Source organism: Cricetulus griseus (assembly GCF_003668045.3).
Source record: "Cricetulus griseus strain 17A/GY chromosome 1 unlocalized genomic scaffold, alternate assembly CriGri-PICRH-1.0 chr1_0, whole genome shotgun sequence".
In the NCBI taxonomy this organism is placed as follows: domain Eukaryota; kingdom Metazoa; phylum Chordata; class Mammalia; order Rodentia; family Cricetidae; genus Cricetulus; species Cricetulus griseus.
This window is the reverse complement of record NW_023276806.1, coordinates 222,439,512-222,463,127: the sequence shown is the minus strand read 5'-3', so window position 1 is coordinate 222,463,127 and position 23,616 is coordinate 222,439,512. Positions and strand designations below refer to the sequence as shown.

At 39.5% G+C, this 23,616-nt stretch overlaps 1 protein-coding gene across 3 annotated transcripts in view; it reads left to right on the top strand.

Annotated features, from left to right (window-relative positions):
• Cul1 (cullin 1) overlaps positions 1-23,616 on the top strand; it is a 65,485-nt gene that overhangs the window by 26,923 nt on the left and 14,946 nt on the right. For all 3 annotated transcript variants that reach the window (XM_027389800.2, XM_027389799.2, XM_027389801.2), the window contains exons 3-9: positions 10,650-10,824; positions 12,907-13,074; positions 15,214-15,264; positions 15,742-15,832; positions 16,683-16,846; positions 21,091-21,253; positions 21,816-21,946. In XM_027389800.2, the coding sequence (XP_027245601.1) occupies positions 10,650-10,824; positions 12,907-13,074; positions 15,214-15,264; positions 15,742-15,832; positions 16,683-16,846; positions 21,091-21,253; positions 21,816-21,946 (943 nt within the window). The remainder of the gene's footprint in view (positions 1-10,649; positions 10,825-12,906; positions 13,075-15,213; positions 15,265-15,741; positions 15,833-16,682; positions 16,847-21,090; positions 21,254-21,815; positions 21,947-23,616) is intronic.

Sequence of the window (23,616 nt, the reverse complement as noted above, 5' to 3'; positions counted from 1 at the left end):
GAACAAACATTGAAATATATGAGCTTGTGAGAGCCACACCTGTAAACACCAAGAAGTAACTATAATTTAAAAATTTCCAACCTTAGCAGTAACAATCGTATTTCTAGATGCTCAGTAGACTTCATTGTAGAAAGTTCTGTGGGCAGTGTTGGCCTCAGTGGGTTTACATGCTAATTGTGGCTGCCTTCATGTCACAGGACAGTAGGGTAGTTGTATCAAAAACAGTCTGTTCCACAAAGTAATAAAATATTTCCTATTCTTTACCAGCTAAAAACTGTTACCAGTTTTGAAGGGCGTACATGAAACAAAATCTTGATGGACTGTTAATGAATGGTTCTGTTTTACAAATAAAGTTCCAAGAGTACAGTAGCTATGTTTATGGCTGCTCTGACAAAACAGCTTAAGAGAGGAAGGGTTTATATGTGTTTGCAGTTCATCACAGCAGGAGATGCGTAGCTCATGGTGTCAGGAGTATGCAGCTGTGGCAGCAGTACCCACAGCAAGCAGTGAAGGGCTTGAGCTCCCCATGCTCCCGGCTCCCTCCAGTCCAGAGATGTGGTGCTGTCATGAGGTGGTGCTGCTCATATCCAAGGTTAATCCTCTTTCAGAATTCCCTCAGGAACGCCCAGAGTTGTTCCTCATAGGCGATCCTGAGTCCCCAGCAACTCCAAAATTGAGATTAACCATCACAAAAAAGCATTTCATTGGTTTTTAGTAAATAATGGGTATATGAAGGACTATGCTGTCTCTTACGAAAGTTATGAGGTTATAGAGGTATAGTTCCTACTGTTACAAAACCCAGTCAAATTTGTATGTTTTTAAAGTGTTTTTTTTTTTTTTTTTTTTTTTTTTTCCAAGACAGGGTTTCTCTGTGTAGCTTTGGAGCCTATCCTGGCACTCGCTCTGGAGACCAGGCTGGCCTCAAACTCAGAGATCCGCCTGCCTCTGCCTCTGCCTCTGCCTCCCGAGTGCTGGGATTAAACGTGTGCGCCACCAACGCCCAGTCTAAAGATGTGTTTTTATTTACTGTACATCAGTGTCTTGCCTGCATGTATGTAATGTGCACCACATCCATCCCTGGTTCCTGAGGAGGCCCAAAGAGGACATTGAATCTCCTGGAACTGGAATTATAGATGACTGTGAGCCACCAGTGAGTGAGTGCTGAGAACTGAACTCTGACCCTCTGCAAGAGTCGCAAGTGTTCACACCAGGGAGGGTAGAGTCAGGATGTTGGAGTCAGGATGGTCAGGTCAAGGCCACCTGAAGCTGTGTGAGCCCTTCATTAAAAAAAGTTAATAAATCTCTGCTGATTGAGCAGATTGGTACTGATTCCAGGACTTCACAGTTGCTCATTTAATGGGGTTGTAAGTTTAAAACTTTAGTAATATCAGTGCTTATCTAAATAGGTTATGTCTGTCACATCTCAAATATTTTACTTTTAGAATGCTAAAAAACTAATACATAAATGAGACTATGTATCCAAATTAAATTGTATGTATATGTATAGTATAAATGTGTTATTATATTTAAATGTATTTTTACTGTAGGACTTATTTAAAAATGCTGTTTTGAGGGGCTGGAGAGATACCTAAGAGTCAATAACATACCCGTCTTGTGTGTCAGGTGGTTCTCAATTGCTTGTAACGAGCTTCAGAGAATTGGACTCCTCAGGCCTTCTCAGATGCACGCGCGCGCGCATGCGCGCGCGCACACACACACACACACACACACACACAGAGAGAGTCATGGAGACTGAAGTTTTTGTTCCACCAGTCCTGCAGCCATTTAGTCCCAAATAAATACACAGAGGCTTATATAAGTTATAAACTGCTTAGGCTTCTTTTGTTTTGTTTTCTGAGACAGGGTTTCTCTGTGTCGCCACCACTGCCTGGACTTTGCTCAGGCTTCTTACTGGCTAGCTCTCTCTTAATTATTAGCCCATTTCTATTAATCTGTGTATCTCCACATGGTCTTAGTGGTGATGACGGAACCTCTTGCTTTCTGGGCAGCTGCATGTCACCCCTTGAGACTTGCTGCCTTCCTCTTTCCAGCCTTCTAGTCTAGTAGCCCCACCTATACTTTCTGCTTTTGACTTCATCCTGCCTGTCCATTGGCCGAAACTGCTTACATCAACCAATAAGATAAACACAGCATACAGAAGGACATCGCCCATCAGAGGCATGCACATGATTAAAAATAAGAAAAACAAAAACAATTTTGGGCTGGCAAGATGATTCAGTTAATAAAGGCCCTTGATGCCAAGCCCCACAACCTGAGTTCAGTCCTTGAATCCTACATGGTAAAAGTTAAGAACCAATTCCTGCAAGTTGTCCTCTGACCTCTACAGGCACACTAGGGTATGTGTGCTACCCCACCACCACTAAAATAAACATAAAATAATTGGTTAAAGTATAGGCTGCCAGATGTGGTGTGCACACCTTTAATCCCAGCATTCAGTAGACAGAGGCAGGCTGACACCTCTGAACGTGAGGCCAACCTGGTCCACACAGTAAGACCCTCAAAAACTAAAATAAAAGCTTGAAGCTAGAGAGATGACTTAGTGGTTAAGAACAGTTTTTGCTCTTCTAGAGAAATGAGTTCAGTTCCCAGCATCCATATTTGGCAGCTTACAGCTCCAGGGTTTCCCAGTGCCTTCCTCTGACCTTGTTGGGCACACACAAGTAATACAGTCTTTAAAAGAAAATTTTAAAGTAGTAACAGCTTAATTGAAGTATTCATACATTTAAAAATTAATTTTAGGAGTGTTTGGTGCAGTGACTTTCAGTATATTTAATTTTTCAATCATTAGTGTCTAATTTTAGGATATGTATATTAATTTTTACTGTCTTAGGTGTGGGGGTGTTCTATCTTCATGTGTATGTCCCAGATCCTCTGGAGCTGTGAGCTGCTGTACGGGTGCTAAGAATTGAACCCAGATCCTTTGGAAGAACAGGTGGTACATTCAACCCCTGAGCTAACTCCCCAGTCTTCGGGATATTTTCGTCACTCAAGAAAGACTCCTTGTTCTCATTAGCAGTTGAATGCACAGTTGTCACCAGCTGCCCCTCCCCCTCCACTTCCACACCAGCACCTCTGGTAGCCAGTTTCTATGGATTTGTCTGCTCTAGACTTCTGTAAACTGCTCTACAGTAGATGGCTTTTGTGTCTGGTATCTTTGACTTGACATAATCATTATAAGCTTCATCCTTCCAGCATTAATCAGAGCTTCATTTCCTTCATGATTGTTTGAACGTTTCATGTTACGGGTTTCCATTCATCAGTGATACCTATGGTATTTCTATGTGTTTTCTGTTAGACACACTGTTATGAATATCATGGACTCATTGTTAAGTGACCATATGTTCTCTCATTCTCTTGGGTCATTCGCTGAGTCATGGATATGTTGGGTATGTTTAAGGAAAATGGAGTCTTTGCCAAATGAGTAGATAGCATGTCTCACAGGATTTGGCTTGCTAGGTCTGACTTGTGGCTAACTTGCTTGTAATAGACTAAAAGGCTGGTTTCAGTGGTAAAGCAGACCAGCATTACTTTGCAGACCAAGGAAACTTCATTGCTAATCCGTGTGTGTGTGTGTGTGTGTGTGTGTGTGTGTGTGTGTGTGTGTGTGTGTGTATGTATGTATGTATGTATGTATGTATGTATGTATGTTTGTATGTATGTGTGAATATATATCCACAATGGAAACTTGGGGGAGGCCACAGTGACTCCATTCCATCTTGACTTAAGGTCAGAGAGTTCAAACTTGTTCTTGCTCTTCAAGGCCAAATAACAGGATGTTTGGCCAAAGGCGTGGTTACTAGATGTTTTGAGAATTAAGGATGTGATTATGCTTGTTTGCTCTTTGAACCATGGTAAGGAAGGAAGTGTTTTGCCCCCACTTTTTGGGTGGTTATAAAAGGACTATGAAAAGTAAATTGGGGGCTGGTGCAGTATTCACTGAGAGCCCGCCTGTCTCTGTCTTCTGTCTTTTGTCTCTTTCTTAATCCTCACTCCCCTATTCAGGTACTATTCAATAGGTCAACTGGCCCTGACAGAAATCATTATTATTATTGATATATAATTCATGTTATTGTTAATAATATATTAATATTTTCCTTTTTGAGATAGACTCAGTTTTACAGCCTGGACTAGCCTTAAACTTGATTCTCCTGCCTCACCTCAATCTACCAAGTGCTAGGATTATAGGTGCCTGGCCCTGAGAAAAATTTTAAATTTTAAATTTGTGTGAGTGTGCATACATGGTATGGGGAAGGGATACTTTCCATGTGTGCATCTGGAGGTCAGAAGAAAACTTGTAGTAGGTACTTCTCCATCTACCTTTATGTGGGTTCTAAAGTCAAACTCAAGTTGACAGGCTTTTGTGTAAACTTCAGCAGCCCAATATTTCTTAGTATATAATTTTTCACTAAATTAGGTTGTTTCTTTTTCTGGTAGATTATTTTTGCTTTTGTAGGGCTGTAAGTAAGCAGAAACTTTCAATGCTTAAAGAAATATGAAGTATTAGGTAGGTGAGTAAATAATAGATTTCTTTCCTTTTGAACTTGAATTAAGTAATGAAATTTCTTATTCACTTCTTAGGGTTACTATATATCTTGCCCTATGCTAGGCTCAGGAAATTTTTAGTTTTTAAAAAATTCTAATGTTAAAAAAAAATCAAAGTGTTGGAAGTTTATTTTCCAGCAGAGACCATCATCAGGCAGTGCAAGTGTTGGATGGAGGTGCTGAAGCACATTCTCAGACAGAGCCGATGCTCAGTGAGAACAGCTACTGTGTGTTCACTGTCCACACAGAAAAAATTCCAGTGCTAGAATCCGGTGGAACAACCAAGAAACAAAGCTTGAATAACAGATCCAAATTTTAAGACAGGTCTTTGACACAGAGGAGAAAAATTCCTCACTCATAAATTGGGCCTTTCTCCATAAGAGCCTTAGCAACATTTCATTGTCTGCTTAATATTACATATTACATGTCCAAAGGGTAATTAAAATATAGTATTAAATGTACAAAAGGTAATTAAAATAGAGGAATCAAAAGAATATCTCAACTATCCAGCTGTTTCTACCAGTGCAGTAGCTCTCAGGTTTCAGAGTGGCCCTCACAGTGGTCATGAAGCAGGAAGTGGGCTTGATGGTAGAGTACTTGCCTCTCCGGGTGCACAAGCCTCTGAGGTTGATCCCAAGCATGGCAAAAAAAGTATAAGAAAGATTATGTCTACACAGTTTTTTTCATTAGGTAGAGCAATCAATCAAAGCTTTTGCCCAGGATCTGGCTATTTCCACTTTGCGTTCTCCATCCAGCAGTCGAGGGAGAAAGCCTCATGATAAGCTTACCAGGCTCCGTCTATTGAGGTGGCACCGTGCTGATGTCTTTCCTTTCCCTGCTGAATAAATTCTCAAAACTCCACCCTTCCTATTTTCTCTCAGTAGTCTTGTGAACTGAATAGTTTTCTCAGCCAGTTTTCCTAAAGTCATCTTTCCCCCAGCAATCCTGTGTGGGCCTCATCCTTATTCAGTCTTGACTGTTTACCCCAGCAAGTCTTAACATAGTACATGGACCTGACTTGTGACGCCTAGAGCTTGCACCACTTGGGCTGGGGTACTTACTCAGCCATTGAATTTAGCTCTTGTGCCTGCCGCACGCACTCACCCCGTACGCTGCAGGCAGAAGCTGGCCATTGTCTCCTTACAGCTGGCTGCTATTGCTACGCATATCTGCAGTTTTCCCTGCATTCTCTTCTGTAGGCACTTAGAGTGGGAAGGAGGATTGCAAGTGACGCTTCCTATTTCTGCCTGCCTACTGCAGATTTCTGTTTTCCTTTGTAGAAACTAATTTCAGAAAAGCAAATCAAACAGAACAAATTGATTTTTTTCAAAATACATGGTTGTTGATCTGCAGTCTTTTTGGTATAGGAGTCTTTCTTTGCTCACCTATTAGCATGGCTTACATCAGATGAACCTAAACATAGGAACAATTTTAGAAATTTAGCAAATGTAATCTACTGTTTTACTTGGTCAGATTTTAGAATATGGCTCAGCCAAGTCTACACCACAGACATCTGATTCTAGTTGCTCAGGAAGCTGAGGCAGGCTCTTACAGGTTTAAGCCCTGCTTGGACCACAGAAACAGGTTCAAATCCAGCCTTGGCAACTAAGTGCAACAAAGAAAAGGAGTTGAGGATATGTAGCTCAGTGAATGTTGTGGTACTTGCCCAGCTGAGCGGTCTTGGGTTCACTTCCAGTGCTGCAAACGTAAATTAAGGCTCTGAAGGGAGGAACTAGTTCATATAAAGAAATGTAGCTAGGAACTATATGGGAAAATACACAACCTTGTGACTTCTAAAAAAGTAAGGGATTAAAGTGAGATTTTTAGAAAATATAGTCAGGTGGAAAATAGTAATACAGAACTTTTCCTATCCGGTATTAGGTTAGGGAGAGAGGTGGAGAGGTGAGCTAAGCTCCCACAGTGCAGGTGGGAGTATTGCTGTGAGCTTTCTGAAGAGAAATTTAGAAACCCTTTTCTCAGGAGACAAAAATACAAGATGGGTCGTCAATTTATTTACTTTTTAACTTTTAACCCTGCCTTAAAGAAATAGTTGTATTTAAATTAAGTACTCAAAGTTCTTCCTATTTTGATAATAAGATAGCTCCAGTCTTACCTGCTGTATTTAGACATCGGATGGGTAATCCATGGGTAAGGATGTGCACCTTAGTAGGAGAGCCTGTGCCCAGCTACCCAAAGTTCTGGTTTCAGTTCCCAGCACCACTGAAAAGAAGCCCTGAAGATCATTCATTGACATGCTACTCATGTCATAGGCTACTTTTTACGAACTCTACCTTTGAAACGGGTGATACACATGTTGTACTATGTGGAAAGAGGCATTGCTTGTATATTAGTGTTGAACGTGGTTTTTAAACAGTCCTCCTCTTTAGATGTTTTCAGAATAAACATACATTTAAAAATGGGTTTTTATTTTTCTTATGTAACTCTTGATATAGATATACTCCTACAGAAATTACTGCCACATAAGTTGTCAATTCATGATTTTTTTTTTTATTAGTGTAGATATGGTATGTTCCTTTCCTTCCAAACCTGATGCATAGTGTATATATTCAGATTAAACATGATAAAATGGGTTTTCGAAATGATGACACAATGGTTAAGAGCACTGACTAATCTTCTGAGAACCTGGGTTTGGTTCCCAGTGCCACATGGTGGTTGTAAACCACCTAGAGCTCTACTTCTAGGGACCTTCTTCTGTCTTTGTAAGCACTGGGTATAGACTTAGTACACCGACATACACTCATAAAAATAAATGAATCCTTAAAAAATTATAAGAAAAATTCTGTACTTCATCACACTCAGTTGAAAGTAACCATTGCTTTTGAAATATGCCATGTATTACTTGTTAGGAAATGAATGTAATTACAAACCAAAGAGAGCTCTTTTATGACTTGTCAGCCTGACTATATCAATGATATTCTACTGGGAATGATGAAGGTAGGAAGCTGATTTGGTTTGTGGTGCTAGGAATTGAACCCAGCGTCTTATGAGTGTAGGTAAGCTTCTGCTTACTGCTCCTGAGCTTCATTGCTAGCCCAACAGGAAGTGTGTTTAATGCAACATCCAGTACAAGTAGATGTCAGTAGAAATAGTTCAGGTTTCCACTTTTTAAGTTGTAGTTGGGGAGGAAGTGGATGGAAAGTAGCTCTGTTTAGTTTTGTTGCTGCTTTTGGATTTTCCCTTGGAAAATATAAATGATTTGAATTTTGTAATAATTAGAAGTAAAGAGCTGATTGCCTGGTGTGTGCACATGAGGAGTGGGTAGCAGCCGTTTGAGTTAGCCCAGGCACTTCAGCACTGCTGCGTGTGGGGAAGACACTGCACCCCCCCTCCCTCAGGTAATGGTGATGTGTGGGTAGTTGGAGATGAACTCTGAGGAGGTGCTTTATCCTATGGCCATCCTTCACCAGGCCTGGCATAAAGTAGGTGCCCTTGGGGAGGACCTGTTGCAAGAGGCCACCAACAGGATCCTGTTACAGACTATAGTTCCTACTAAGCCCAAAGAACCTATAGAAAATGAGTCATTACTCTGATATTGGGAGAGTTGTAGGGTCATTTTTGGGGCCTGAACTCAACTCTGTGACTTAACCACACCGTCTCACAGCATTTCCCGTCCACTGCTTAGTAGGAAACCCCAGCAGACCTCAGGGAAAAGCCGAGATCACTGCTTTAGGTTCTGGTCAGCTTCGGTGCCAAAGAAACTTTGAGGGGTCCTTGGACAAGAAACCAGTGTTTAAAGAAACCAGTGTTTAAAAAAAAATCCACCATTGTGTGGATTTGTTATGGTCTGTGGCTGACTTAGTATTATACAATCAACCCATTGCCTGCAATGTAAAGCATTTATTTTGCCTTTTAGATCTTTTTATTTCTAAATATTATGCTACTTCCTTATTGTATTTCATTTTTTTGTCACGTTGTACTTTTATTTTTGATTTAAAAATGACTTGTGTCTAGCTATGTTCTGCTTCGTGTATTTTTAGATATCTTGCATTTTATGCCTTGGATTAGCATTCCATTTTGTCTTTCAGTGGGTTGGTGGGCATTGTTTGTTTGTTTTTTGGCTATTATGAAAATTGCAGCTCTGTGTGTGTCTGTGTTGATACAGTTGCAAAACTGACTTTTATAAAGTGGCTGCATCGTTTTGCTTACCCACTAACAATATTTGTCAGTTCCTGTTTCTTCTTCTCATTCTGGCCAATCCTTGTTTTGTTACTAATTTTAGACATATTAGTGAACATGAAGTAGTAGCTCATTGTGGTTTGATTTGCATTCACCCGGAGGTTAATGGTATTAAGGATCTTTTCATGTGTTTATTGGCCATTAATATATCTGAATCTTTTTTGCTTATGTTGAATTGAATCATTTGTCTTCTGTTACTGTGTTTTAAGAGTTCTTTATATATTCTACTTATGGTCCTTTTCAGATTATGGTTTCCAGTATTTTCCGAGTGAGTGAGTGTATGTGTAATATGTGCATGCAGGAGCCCATTCAGGCCAGAGAGCGTGTCTGGTACCCTGGAATTGCACTTAACAGGTGGCTGCGAGTCGCCATGTGGGCGCTAAGAACCAAACCTGGGTCTTCTGGAAGAGCTGCCCGTGCTCTTAATCAGGTAGTGACTGAGCCATCTCTCTGGCCCACAGGTTTGTTTTATTTTTAATCATTTTAAATTTCTATTTATGATTGTGTGAGTGTATGCCACATGGCAGGTACTTATGGAGTTCAGAATTCCCTGGAACTGGAATTATAGGAGGCAGTTGTGAACCTCCTGACTAGTGTTCTAGAACTACACTTGGGTCCTCTAGAACAGCAAGAAGTGCTCTTAACCACTGAGCCATATTTCTAGTCCCTCGGTTAGGTTTGTTTTCTGAGGTTTAACTTATTTTATTAAATAGATATATTTTTATGTTTTATATATATGTGAATCTCTCTATATATGATATCTCTGTGTGTGTATATATACATGCATGTGCCTTCATAAGTGCACATACACTCATAGGCACACATACATGTGTGTTTGGAGGCCAAAGGTTGATGCCATTTGTCTCCCTGGGTCATAATCTACCTTAGTTTTTTAAACTAAACCTGTGTCAAACTCCATTATTTGTCTAGGGTGGCTGTCTAGCAAGCCCCAGGGATGATCTGTCTACCCCAGCACAGCACCCCACTGCTGGCCTTTTTATGTGGGTGCTGGAATGGGACTCAGGCTTGCATGGCCATCTCTCCAGCCCCTTATATTGTTTTCTATATTTATCCTACTATGCAGTGCAGTCTGGCATGGAACTTAATGTCATTTATTAAATAATCTTCTACCCACTGATTTTTAAAGTTCTTTATACAGTAAATTCTTAAATATAGCAGAATAGTATGTTTGGTAACTATATCCTGTCTAAAATTTTCCGTATCTGACAGTAGTCGTTGTCACAAAGGCAACTAGTTCTCTGCCTGTCATGCTTATATCTAGAGACGGCTGGTTCAGCCTTTCTTCTGCCTCTGTCTCTGTAGTTTCCATGCCTGTTTTGACGGTGCTGTGTGCACCTCCTGCTGTTGTCAGGGTTAGACATCTGTGACTGTTGTGTGAAGATGTCTGCATGCACTTTGCTTCCATTCTCAGAATGATATTAAAGTTTGGGTCATTTATACACAGTAGTTTATGATGTGTGCTTCTGGGTGCTACTCATAGCAAGCATCATTGTCTTTGATTAGTATTGGCTTCTGTTTTTCTTAAACTAAATAATTATTATTTTTCTCATGTTATTTGTACCCTTTCCAACCTGTTGGAGTTTTCAGGACAGTTTCCACAAAATAGTCATGTTAAGCAATTTTAGAGGTCTGGGGTTTTTCTTGGCAGTATTTCAAGAATGTTCTATATGCTTTCCAGGCCTGTGGACATCCTTCTGAATGGACTTTCTGGCTTTTAACTTTATCAGTAGTGTGAATGGCGTCTTTTTCTATTCTAGTTTTTAGCAGATCAATATATTTTCGGAATATATGTAAACTGAAGGAAATAAGTTCACATTAGTCACTGTTAGTATCTGTGGTATGTGTTAATCTCCTTAACTTTCTCCAAGTCATGTTTATAATTACTGTACTAGTGTGCATCAGTCCAACCAAGCTCGGGGAACTGGAATCCCTCCTTCCAAGTCAAAAAAGGGACAGACTCCTGGGGGAGCTCAGTTTGTCGGCTTGGAGTTATACAAGCGACTAAAAGAGTTTTTGAAGAATTACTTGACAAATCTTCTCAAGGTAAGCGTCTCACTGCTATACTAAGTATATAAAAACGCTTTGTTTTTCCTTAGCCTGCAATGATTTTTGCCATGCCTGTCATCTGTCAACATTCACTGCTTTAGACTGATGCTATGTCTAGATTGGGTTGGCTATCTACAACTACCCACATTCTGTGATTTAAAAGCTCATTCGCTCAAACCATTGCTTGGGCAGTGATGAATCTTTTCCCTTGGCCTTCTGCCTTTGGTCTTTAGTAGTCTGTTGTATAGCGAAGGAATTGGGATGCTTTACACTCGCCATTGGGTGGGCAAGTAGAGCCCTCATCTAGTGTTGTACATGATGTCTTCAATTAATGAAAGTGTTTCTACTCTCTACCTGAAAGGTTCTGAATCTCTTCTGTGTACAGTTTAGTTTTTTAATTTATATAGATGATATATGGGATATTCTACATGCTGCGATTTTTTTTTCTTAAGTATTTTAGAAGCTGAGTGGAAACATTCTCTCTCCTCTCTCAGTTTGGCTTTTCAAGACAGGGTTTTTCTGTGTAGCTTTGAAGCCTCTCTTGGAACTCACTTTGTAGACCAGGCTGCCCTCGAACTCACAGAGATGCCTCTGCCTCTGCTTCCCAAGTGCTGGGACTAAAGGCGTGCGCCACCATCTGGTGTGGGAGCATATTCTACCAGACTAGAGTTAGCGGACAAGTTATAACGAATGTTCCACTTGGATGCTCTTAGACAGGGAGCATCCTGCTACAACCCTGTCCTTTGTATTCACATCATTTTGCAAATAAAGCCTTGTAAGCAAAATGTGTTCTGTTTTAAGTAGCTATTTCATCAGCAACATATTTGCATTTTCATCTAGAATAGGTCAGCTTTGCATTCTAAAAATCATTTCATTTAAATAAACAAAACCTTTGGTTGTATCTTTGATATGGCCAGGTATTCACATAGATGGTTGGGTCACTTGAATGTTGTTACTTGTAGAACTTCAATTCTACTGGGCTGTGGCTTTCCACGTGAAGACACCGTGGAAACCGATGAAGACATCAGTTGGCCTTTACTATATCTCCTTGGCACACTCAGCACAGCACCTGTAACTGGTAGTGTAGTGTTTTCGAAGGGTAGGGCTTTGGAGATGTCATTAATACCTAACTTTTCAAATTAATTTTGTCCAAATAAAAATTGATAAATTTAAAGTAAAAATCATTTTGATAACTTCCTATTTTCTTCCTGAGGTTTTGTTAGAGAAGAAATATTGGATTGCTATCGTTATGTTTTTTGTTAAAAATAATATAACACATAACCACAATTAAGGTGAATATTTTTGTAAGTTTACAAATTTGTGAAATAGTCCATATTTTTTTAAATGAGTATGTTAGCTTCCATTATATTTGTTAATAGGTTGATTTGTTATTGTTACTGTTATTTTGTTTTGTTTTAAACTGGAAAGGTGTCAAACAGAGATGCTTTGGAGTAGATTCCTTAATAAGAAGTTGCTTAAAAACTAAACAAAGCAGGTAGGTTCACGTCTGTAATCCTAGCACTTGCCTGTGATCCTAGATTTCACAGGATGAAGACAGAGGAACCAAAAAAAAAAAAGTTCAGAGCCAGCCTTGGAAAACGTGAGAACCAAGGGAGACAGGGTAAAGAAATTACCACTGGTTGTGGTGGACACACCCACAGTCCCAGCAATTCAGGAGGATCACAGGTTCTAGTTGTACTTGGGCTGCACACTTTCGTTCAAGAGCAACCTGGGCAGCTTATCAAGAGCCTGGCTTGAATTAAAAATAGAGCAGTTGCCGAGAGCTAGAGGGACCCTAGGTCTACTACTAAAGAAAAAGCATGAAAGAAAGATTCTACTTCCATTCTGGAAGCTTAGCATGCACTCTGACTGTGTGTGTATATTCAGCCAACTTAATTTGATAATGAAAGAACTTTTTAGTGTTCTTGTGAGAATTTATATTAGCATGTTTTCATACACAACAATTAAAAGTACCTATTTACAAACCATATTATTTTATGCAGTACCTTTTTCAATAAGTTTTGTCTTGATTCTGTGACAAACCAAGTCATATTAAAGCCTTAGTGTGCTTGTATTTAGGATGGAGAAGATTTAATGGATGAGAGTGTACTGAAGTTCTACACTCAGCAGTGGGAAGACTACCGATTCTCCAGCAAAGTGCTGAATGGAATCTGTGCCTACCTCAATAGACATTGGGTTCGCCGAGAATGTGATGAAGGCCGAAAAGGAATATATGAAATCTATTCAGTAAGATGTTTTTTAAGATAAATAATATTTAAATATGCTGTGGCAAGAAAGTAGAGAGGTGGGAAATTGGAGCTGTAAAATAAAGAGTTTAAACAGTTCTGAGTTTACTTTTAAAGTGTCTTCAATTAATTGGCCAGTTATAGTTTGCCTGGAACTGCTTGAGTTTTAGAATCCTAGATGCTGGCAGTTGCTAGCAAATCAGGTGCCTCATCTGAGGATTAAGCTCCTAACTGGGCCCTCATAGTTGTTTTGTTTTTTGTTTTTGTTTTTTGTCTGAGAGTTCTGTATTGAGAGAGGACTAAATTAACTATTGTTGTTAGTTCTGTATTGAGAGAGGACTAAATTAACTATTTTTGTGTTAGACCCTCTGGTTTATCAGAGTGTGACCCTAAATTTGCGTCATCAGTGTCACCTTGGAACAAGACAGAGGTGCAGATCCTCGACCACCTTCTAAACTTAGAGGCTTTAGATGTGGGCCACAGTTGGGGGAAGGGGCAGGGAGCTCAGTTAGCAGAGTGCTTGCCTAGCATGTATGAAGTCCTGGGTTCAGTCTGCTGTACTGTGCATACCTGTAATCCCATCACTTGGGAAATAGAGGCAAAAGAATCATAAATCTGCTATATAACATGTTCCCAGCCTGCTTGTGCTAAATGAGACCCTGTCTGAAAAATAGTGAAGATCAAAAGATCCACAGAGTTGGGGTGATTAACTCATTTGATAAAATATTTGTCTTGTAAACACAGGAACTGAGCTAATCCCCCAGACCCTGTGTACAAAGAGCATGGTATTGACGTTGTAATCACAGTGCTGAGGAGCTCATTGGCCGGCCACTTTATTATTCCTGACAAGTATAAGCCAATAAGAGACTTGGTCTCAAAAAGCAAGGTGGAGGGCTCCTGAGGAGCAACAGCAGAAGTTGTCCTCTGGTTTCTACATACACACACTAAATAAATAAATAGACAAACAGATAAATACTTCCCCAGGTAAGCAGAGTGAAGGAAAATCACTATTTTAGAACAGTCAAGAATTCCTAATAATACTGGACCTGTTAGTATACAATTTTAATCCCAGCTTATGCAGAGGCAGGTGGATCTCTGGGAGGCCAGCCTGGTCTACATACATAGCCAATGCTACATGGGGTAGGAAAATAGACAAACAGAAAACATAAATACTGCTTTTGTGGCATTTATTTTATTGGAGACACTAGTTGGAAAATACTTTTCATAGGTTAAATTTATATGTAATATTTTCAAAAACACATTTTTACAAACTTAATTTTATCTCTAGTTAACTTGGGGGATGAGACTAATAGCATTTATGTTTAATTTCTTGATAGTTTATGTCTAAAAGTGTTGTAAATTTCAATTCTTTTCTAACTTTTTAATACCTCTCCCAACAAACAGTTTTAAAAATCATGTATGAATTCTAACTTTCTTCTTTTAGAGACCATTTTAACAATAATTAATCTTAGTATATTTATGAGGAGACTAGGAATGGAAAAGTGGGCCGTGGTGTTTATACATTCACGTTAAAATGCATATATCGGGGCTGTGGAGACAGATGACTCCATCCATGTATGTACATCCTCAGGCACAATGTGAGCATGTGACATGCTCACACAACAATATATGTCTCACACATAGTCACGTGAAGACAAAAGTACAATAGAAGATTTTAATAAGTTATGTACAAGAAACTGCACTTAAAATACATAATCCAGATACAAAGTTAGAAGATTTTTATATTCTTTTTATCTTGATGTGTTAGGAAACTTGGGTAGTGACTGGAATTACCTTTATTAGGTGTATCTGGTCTAAAATTGTTGGATTCAGGGAATACATTGATAGGTTGAATCTACTAATGGCTTTTAAGCTGATAGAAGTGCTCACCTTAAAGCAGAATGTTCTTTTTGAACTTCACTGTCAAAATGTGAGCTCGTAAACATCTGTACAAAGTGACTCACTTGAGAGGTTGCTGATTTCATTGTAATACAAGTTTTTTGTTTTTTTGTTTTTTTTATACTGAGTTGTAATCTAGGAATTTTGGTAAAACTAAGAATTCAAATTATTGTCTGACTGGTTTTGGAGAACCATAGTGAAATACAGTTATTTAATGCATCTTTCCCCCTTTTCCATCCAGCTTGCATTGGTGACATGGAGAGATTGTTTATTCAGGCCATTGAATAAACAGGTATCTATTATGGATGTGTTTTTTTCCTTTTAAAAAAATTTCCCATTTCTATGTTGTCTTCCCAAGCCTTTGAACTATCTCAAGAGTATTTGTTGGTCTGGGGACCTGGCTTTGTTGGTAAAGTGCTTGCCATGTAAGCATGAGGGCCTGGGGTAGATTCCCAGCACCCATGGAAGAAAGCAGGTGTGTTGATGCCCACTAGTGATCCTGGCACTGGAGAGTAGAGTCAAGCAGATCCCTGGGGCTCCCTGCCAGTGCCACCCTAGCCTTCTGAATGAGCTCCATGGCAGTGAGAAACTCCATCTCAAAAAGACAAGGTGATGATTCCCGGGGAGCCATACTTGAGATTGTCCACTGGTCTACCTCCACACACATGTACATATATGTACTTACCCATACCCCTAAAACATGGCTTTAAATGTTTAAAGGATATGACCTGTAACATTTCTACCTAATATTTTTTCTGTATTCTTAAAGGTAACAAATGCTGTTTTAAAACTGATTGAAAAGGAAAGAAATGGCGAAACCATCAACACAAGACTGATTAGTGGAGTTGTACAATCTTATGGTAAATAATTGTCTTTATTTGGTTTTCATATCACATGGCAATCATGATAATTCTGGCATTCATTTAAAAACATTTAAATATCACAAATATTATTCCATTTTTAAGGTACTTTTAAGCAGTACTTTTATAAATCATAAGTTATTTAATCTTTGTACTTTAAGGAAATTTTGATTGGAAAAAAAATGAACTATTTCCTTTGCTGCTTTCATGAGGAAATATTTATATATAATGTGACTGTTTTTGACTTAAATGATAACCAGAAACCTATCAGCTTAAAAAATTAAGATTGAGGGGCTGGAGAGATGGCTCAGAGGTTAAGAGCACTGACTGCTCTTCCAGAGGTCCTGAGTTCAATTCCCAGCAACTATATGGTGGCTCACAACCATCCATTGTGAGATCTGGTGCCTTCTTCTAGTGTGCAGATATACATGGAAACAGAATGTTATATACATAATAAATAAATAAAATCTAAAAAAAAAAATTAAGATTGAGACCCTGATTAACTGATGTGTTGTTCAAGCTCAGGTAGGTTTGTGTTTCTGTGAAAATTTACAGTACAACATTTAGATCACTTTTGGAAATGTAGACTTTCTCTGACTGAACTTGTGATAATTGTGAAGTATCCCTGGCCCAGGTAGAGGTGATCTACTCCTATATATCTTGGAGTTTATTGTTTTATTTCTCTTTTATTAAAATAAGAATATTTCAATACTAGTGAATAACAGTTAACCTTAAAACCCTCCATTATACATTGATCTTTCAAGTGTAACTTAAACTGAATGTTACACCAAAGTATTATCTGTGAAATATTACAAAAAGTAGGGTAAATATAGTTCATATTTCTTTCTAGTGGAATTGGGGCTGAATGAAGATGACGCATTTGCAAAGGGCCCTACGTTAACAGTGTATAAAGAATCCTTTGAATCTCAATTTTTGGCTGACACAGAGAGATTTTATACCAGAGAAAGTACTGAATTCTTGCAGCAGAACCCAGTTACTGAATATATGAAAAAGGTAAGCTTAAACATACATAGTATGTAAAGTAGATGTAAGTTAAATAGTCATTGCTTCTCTAGTGAGTTCTTGGCAATGCAGTGTTCCTCACAAGTCAGGCTTGGCACTGATGTCACACTATGTCCCATGGATCCAGCTCCTGTCACTCTGTAAGGGACTTTCACAAATTGATAATAATCATGAGTGAGTGTTCATTCCTTTTGCATAGCTAAGGAGGTGCCTTGATAACTGCATGCCTTCTTCATGTTTTGAACCATCTCCCCTTGAGTGTGACGACTAGTGGGCCCCACAGTTTTGTCAGTGAGATAGTATTGAGCAGATATTCCAAGATTTGTTAGCTATTTCATTTGTTTGTTTTTGCTACTTTTTTCTTAAATATTTCCTAGGAGTTTATAGCTTAGTCTTTAAGATTACATTAGGAAGGAGGATCTAAATTCTGACTTGGGAGAAGAGCTATGTATCGTATTCTATAAGCATTATTTTACTACATGATGCTTCCATGAACTTCTAATAGGAATTTTCTTTGCTCTTTCTTGAAAATTCAGGTATTCTGGATGAAGGGGCTGAGGAATGTCAGGAGTCTTTAAGCTTTCTGTTATATACTGCCAGGCAGTAAATATCTTAAGGCTTTGCGTGCTATGTATGATCTCTTCCACCACTGTTCAACTTTGCTGTTATAACACAACAGTCGGCAATGTGTAAATAAACAAGAAATATGTGTCAGGATTTTGCCAATCAACTGTAGAGTGACTTCTCTCCTGAATGTACTAGATTTTCAAGAGTCTGGTTCAGACCAAGTCTAGTACCTGCTTTGCCCTCTCTTGGGCAGGAAATGGACTGTACAGTCATTGCTTCCGTGGTTCAAAGAAAGAATACATAAGACCAACCACCCTGCTTCTGACTTACAGAAAAAGTCATGCCCAGCTTGTGGTGTTCAAAGTGCATTTTCATACGGTACACTTACATTGCACATGTAAGTGGGCCTTCTAAGCTGAAATTGAAACCCAATTACACATTTCTGATATCTCAAAACCCAACTAAAGTGGGACTAGTTAGTTGTTTATGTGGAATGGTAGCAGTTCTTTGTATCTAGTATGTGACTGAAACCTGGTCAGCTCCTTGCTCCTTAAGAGTATTTGAAATATAACCTGTTTTGAATTGTGGTATTGCCCATTATTTAATTTTTTAGTGTGACAGAGTAGCTTTTGTAAACAGGTCTCTTACTGCAAAGACCTGTTTCCAATCTTCTTTGCATTTATTTTGTCTATATTCGTCTGTATGTATATACCTGCATGCACATGTGTACACATGCAGGTGTATGCGTGTCATAGCAGCATACATGTAGAGAGGTTCTTTCCCTCCACCCTATGGGTATCAGGTCATCAAGATGAGCAACAAGCGCCCTTACCCCACCTGGCCATCTTGCCAGCTGAATCTGTGTCTTTAAAGTAGGCCCTTCCTCCATGTTGCATGCCACTGTGGTACCAGCCTGGCATTTGTAGACTTCTTCATGATTTGTGGTGATATCTGCTGCACAAGGAAAGCAAGTTTTAGGACAGTGCTGCATGCACACTCGAAACAAGGAAATTTATTTTTTAAAGTTTGGCAACTTCAAGAATGACAATGTCTTGTGTGCCCAGCTTCAAGGAAGCTTTCTAAAAGCATTAAAAGTCTGGTCCTGATCCAGTTAGAAGTCATACCAAGCATGACTTCCATCTTGTTCTGGAAGTCCATAATTCAGACTCTTAAAAAAAAAAAAAAAAAAAAAAAAAAACAAAACAAAAAAAAACAATGTTTTTTCATGAACACTTTTATCTCATATAGCAGAAATCTTATATCTTGTATCCTTGTATCTGAACTGGGCCACTAGTTCTCAAGGTTGAAGGATGGCCTTGACTATTCTGTTCCTCACTTTCTTAGCTGTGAACAGGAATAATAATAGTAGGTGACAGTAGGGATTTGGTAAGCATTACTTTTAAAATAGTGTAAGGAGATTGGAAACTGTATATATGTACTAGATGTCTGTATTGAAAGGATAGGTAGACAAGTGTGGCAAAGCAAACCTCATGGAGGGCTCTGGCCTCACAAACTGATACCTCAGTCTCCAGCGTGTGCCTGGGCAGGTAGGGAACCACTAGGTAAAAGTTGGCAACTTCAGTAACTTGAGAAGAAATTACATTTATATTAAAACAATCAAGTTGAGTACATCTCAATAGAATAATACTGAGATAATACCCTGTTAATAGATTTCCTGCCCAGTTCTGCAGCCACGTGGCCCCAAATGAACACACAGATGCTATATTAAGTATGAAACTGTTGGCCCGTGGGTTGGGCTTCTTATTGGCTAGCTCCTAATTACTGACCTCTCTTCCGTGGGCTCACAGAATGACTCCTCTCTGCCTACTTTTCCTAGAATTCTGGTCTCCTAGCCCTGCCTATCTTCCTGCTTGGCGCCAATCAGTGTCTTATTCATCAACCAATAAGAGAAACATACACAGAATAACGTCTCCCATCAATACCTGCTTTCAACAGCCTATTTGAGCTAGGTGTTACAATCCCTAGGTGGGGTATCTGTTTAGTTTTCTGTTGTCAGTTGTTTAGTACAAATATTTGAAAATTGCTGGTCCATCCAAAGATGGCTTAGATGGCTAAACAGCTATAAGCCATATTAACACTTTAAAATCTATCTCATGTGATTGAGATTAATCTGACCTATAAAAAAAAAAGCAAATATATGGGCCGGGTGTTGGTGGTGCACGCCTTTAATCCCAACACTTGGGAGGTAGAGGCAGGCGGATCTCTGTGAGTTGGAGGCCAGCCTGGTCTACAGAGCGAGTTCCAAGACAGGCTCCAAAACAATACAGAGAAACCCTGTCTTGAACCCATCTCCCCCTCCCCCCTCCCCCCCATAAAAAAATTGGGCTGGAGAGATTGATCAAGAGTTAAAAGAATAGATACTGCTCTTGGAGAGGACCTGGGTTTGGTTTCCAGCACCCACGTGGTAGCTCATGGCCATCTGACCACAGTTCTGAGGGATCCAACAACCTCTACTGGCCTTTGTGGGTACATAGTGTACTTACATACATGTGGCCAAAATGCTTCTTCACATAAAATAACTTTATTTCATTAATTTGCTTACCAACCTTTCAGTTCTGTTTTTTCTACCCCTTTGTTTTTGCTGAGAATTGCTTCTATTGGAGTTAATCCCCATCATTTTCAAGAACGTTAGGGTACTTAGTCATTTGAATTTGATCTTGGTGTTCCATGGTCTGTACACGAGATGAGTGACAGGAAAGCTACCTGCCACCACAAAGTCGTCCCCAGTCAGCTTCCTCTTTGATGTCACTTGGCCCCTGCAGGAAGCTCTATAAACTGACACCATAGTCAGTGTCCCTGAGAGAATACACAAGGACATCTGAGCAGGAGTAAAAGTTTTATTTTCCTGACCAGGGTGATTTGTGTCCTTTTGTCTTTTTTATTCAGATCACCTGAATAATTCAAAGCTATCATTGAAATTTCTTGCTTGGTCTCATATTGTAGCAGTTTTTCAGTGACTCTGTACCACACTTTCTGGTGACAGATTCTAAAATATACTGTCTTTCACTTGGGTTTTTGTTGTATTATATTGCCTGTTAGCCTCTCTTCCTTGGAGAGAATTCCAAGAAGTACAGACTCCTAAGTGGCTGAGTGGGCTTTTGAGGTGTGCATTCAGTGATTGGCAAAAGAAGCCATCTTTATCCCCCTGTCTCTCTCTCTCCCCTCCCCCTCCCCCACCACCTTCCTCCCCCACTCCCATCCCCTCCCTCCCTCCTTGCTGATGACTATTTCTGAATGGGCATTTCTAGGATTATATGGGTGTGACCTTTCAGTTCAGACAGCTTTCAGACCAAAGTAGTGCTTCTTAATTCAGAGTCCTTATGTTGGAAAGGACCTGTAGGTTTCTCTCATGATCATAAGAATGTGGGTCATTGCCTCAAATGTGAAGTACCATTCACCCAAAGAAAAATAGTTTGAATTGTTAATTATAATATTGTTCTGGGAACTTGAAAGATTAGAGCCTGTGTTGCAGAGAGTAGAGCATACCAGAGGCTGTGTAATACGGTTAGTTGTCAACCACCCTCCAGTCTAAAGTCCTTTTCTTAATCATGCTTTACTAGAGCAGATTTATGAATTTAATTTGTCATTGTGCATGTAGTAGTTCTTTAAAAGTGAATCAAACCATGGTTTGATTGAACTCTCTACAGGCTGAGGCTCGTTTGCTTGAGGAGCAGCGGAGAGTGCAGGTTTACCTCCACGAGAGCACACAAGACGAACTAGCGCGGAAATGTGAGCAGGTCCTCATCGAAAAGCACTTGGAAATTTTCCACACAGAGTTTCAGAATTTGTTGGATGCTGACAAGAATGAAGGTGAATACGATTTGTGTGATGTGATATGTGATGTGATGTATCATATGATATGTTATGTGATATGTTATGTGATATGGTGTGATACTTTTGTTGGTATTACCAGTGCTGGGTGAATTTTTCTGAGATGTTTTTGTTTTGTTTTTCTCTTCCCTTAATTGCTCCCCTGTGCTAGTGGGAACTGTTAGTGGCTCAGTCACATTGCTGTTGGGATTTAGGATTTTCCATCTTTAACTACCATTGATTGAACACATTTATGAAGTGAATATTTGGGGATCCCTCCATTACTTATAGTTGAATGAGTATTTATATTTAAGTCTATTTTTCAAATAAATAGTATCTCATTGGGATTTTAAAAGGCATTGGGTACTTTTTCTCTGTTGTTACATTAGTGGATTCTCATGGTAAAGGAGAAATAAACTTCCAGTAGCCCGATTTTAACAAAACACCAGATCTAGTTGGTTTCTGGTTTCACAGTATTGTCACTTGACATAAACATATAATGAACAGAATAGGTATGCACAGTTGGTTTCTATGCATAAAATTGGCTCCTTTTTTCTTTCAGATTTGGGCCGCATGTATAATCTTGTATCTAGAATTCAGGATGGCCTAGGAGAATTGAAAAAACTGCTAGAGACACATATTCATAATCAGGGCCTTGCGGCAATTGAGAAGTGTGGAGAAGCTGCTTTAAATGTAAGTAGGGCCTGACCGAGTGCATTGAGCTGGGTTTTGTTTTTTGTTTTGTTTTGTTTTGTTTTTCCACAACAATTGCAGGTGTATGCCTTGCATACTTGCTGGTAATGCTAGGGAGTGAAGATTTTACTGACCCTCTCAGAGAACCTGTTTTAGCTTTTGAAAGTAGGAAGTTCACAAGATCCTTTAATTATTCTGACTTTTTTAAAGATAAGATTTCATTATGTAGCCCATGATATCCTTGAATTTACAGATTCACCCCTTGGTTTCTACCTCCTGAGTGCTGGGATTAAAGCTTGTACAACCACATCCAGCCCTCTCCAGCACCTTTTTAAGTATTGATAATCTCCTTTTTCATTTTTGTCTTGTTTTAGTTCAGGAGTGTTTCTGCCTGAATGTTTGTATGCTAGAGGAGGTCAGAATAATTCCAAGGGGGCCTGAGATGCCCTGGAACTGGAGTTATGAATGGGTGTGAGCCGTCCTGTGACCATAAACAAGCCCAGTCTAAGAAGTAAGACAGAGAGGATTTAAGGAGGGGCCAGAAAGGTGGAGATGGCTGAGCAGATGCTGGGAGAACTTGGAAGCATGTAAATTATGCCAACTCCACTCTAAGGGCACAAGGAAAGCTGCTAAGGGTATTAATATTAACAGCCATGTACTTGACAAGACCAGTTTTTATTCAAAACATTGCTTCATGTAGAAAGTGATTGAAATTAGTAAGAGTGGCTGAAAGAATAGCATGAGGCTTTGTTGAAACAACTAAGATGGAGTGACAGTGGTGGGTGGGGCAACCAATCAGTTGGAGCTTAGGAATACAGAATCCCTTGGCCTCTGAAGGTCAGATTGTGCAGGGTTGGTGGGGACTTTGGTCTAGATGTGTCAGTTATGGATATTATAATAGCTTTTAGAATCATGGGCATTGAATAAGATCCCTTGGAAACTGAGAGGAGTTGTGTCTCTTATATGAAAAAGAAACCTCTCGAGTACTGTGAGGGGTATGAACCAGACGGATCACTATTGTTCATTTTGTTTTAAGCCTGAGATGTTTCTTCAAAGCCAGGCATGGTGCACATACCTGTCCCTCAGCCACTCAGGAGGCAGAGGCAAGAAGATCAGACCCTTGGCTGTCCTTGGCCATATAGTACATAGGAGAGCAGCCTGGACTGTGGGACCCTGCCCCAAACAAAACAAAACTAAAACCAGGGCTGGTGCGATGGCTTGATGGGAAGGAGGCTATGCCTGACACCTGAGTTTGATCCCTGGGGCCCGCAATAGAAGGAAAACACTGACCCCAGAAAGTTGTCACCTGAGCTCCACACTAGTGCTGTGGCACCCTCCCCCATCTCCTGCGTGTCGTGCGTATGCGCGCTAATGTTAACATTTGTAAAGTCGCTTTTCCAGGGCTTGCTATCTTGGTACCTTATTCTATGTGCTGTTGTCAGCTCTACTACCTTAGCCAAGCTCTGCTGGGTCTTCTCTCACATGAAGTATCTAGAATCAATCCGGAGGCTGCTTTATTCTTTGCAAAGCTTTGCATCTCCATATAGGAATTTCTTCTGAGCATTTACTAAAAAAAAAAAAAAAAAAAAAATTGTTTCCAAATCCTGAATCTGAGGGAAATTTTTTAAAAAAGAAAAAGCTAAAGAAGGGGTTATAATTCTCCTAGCACA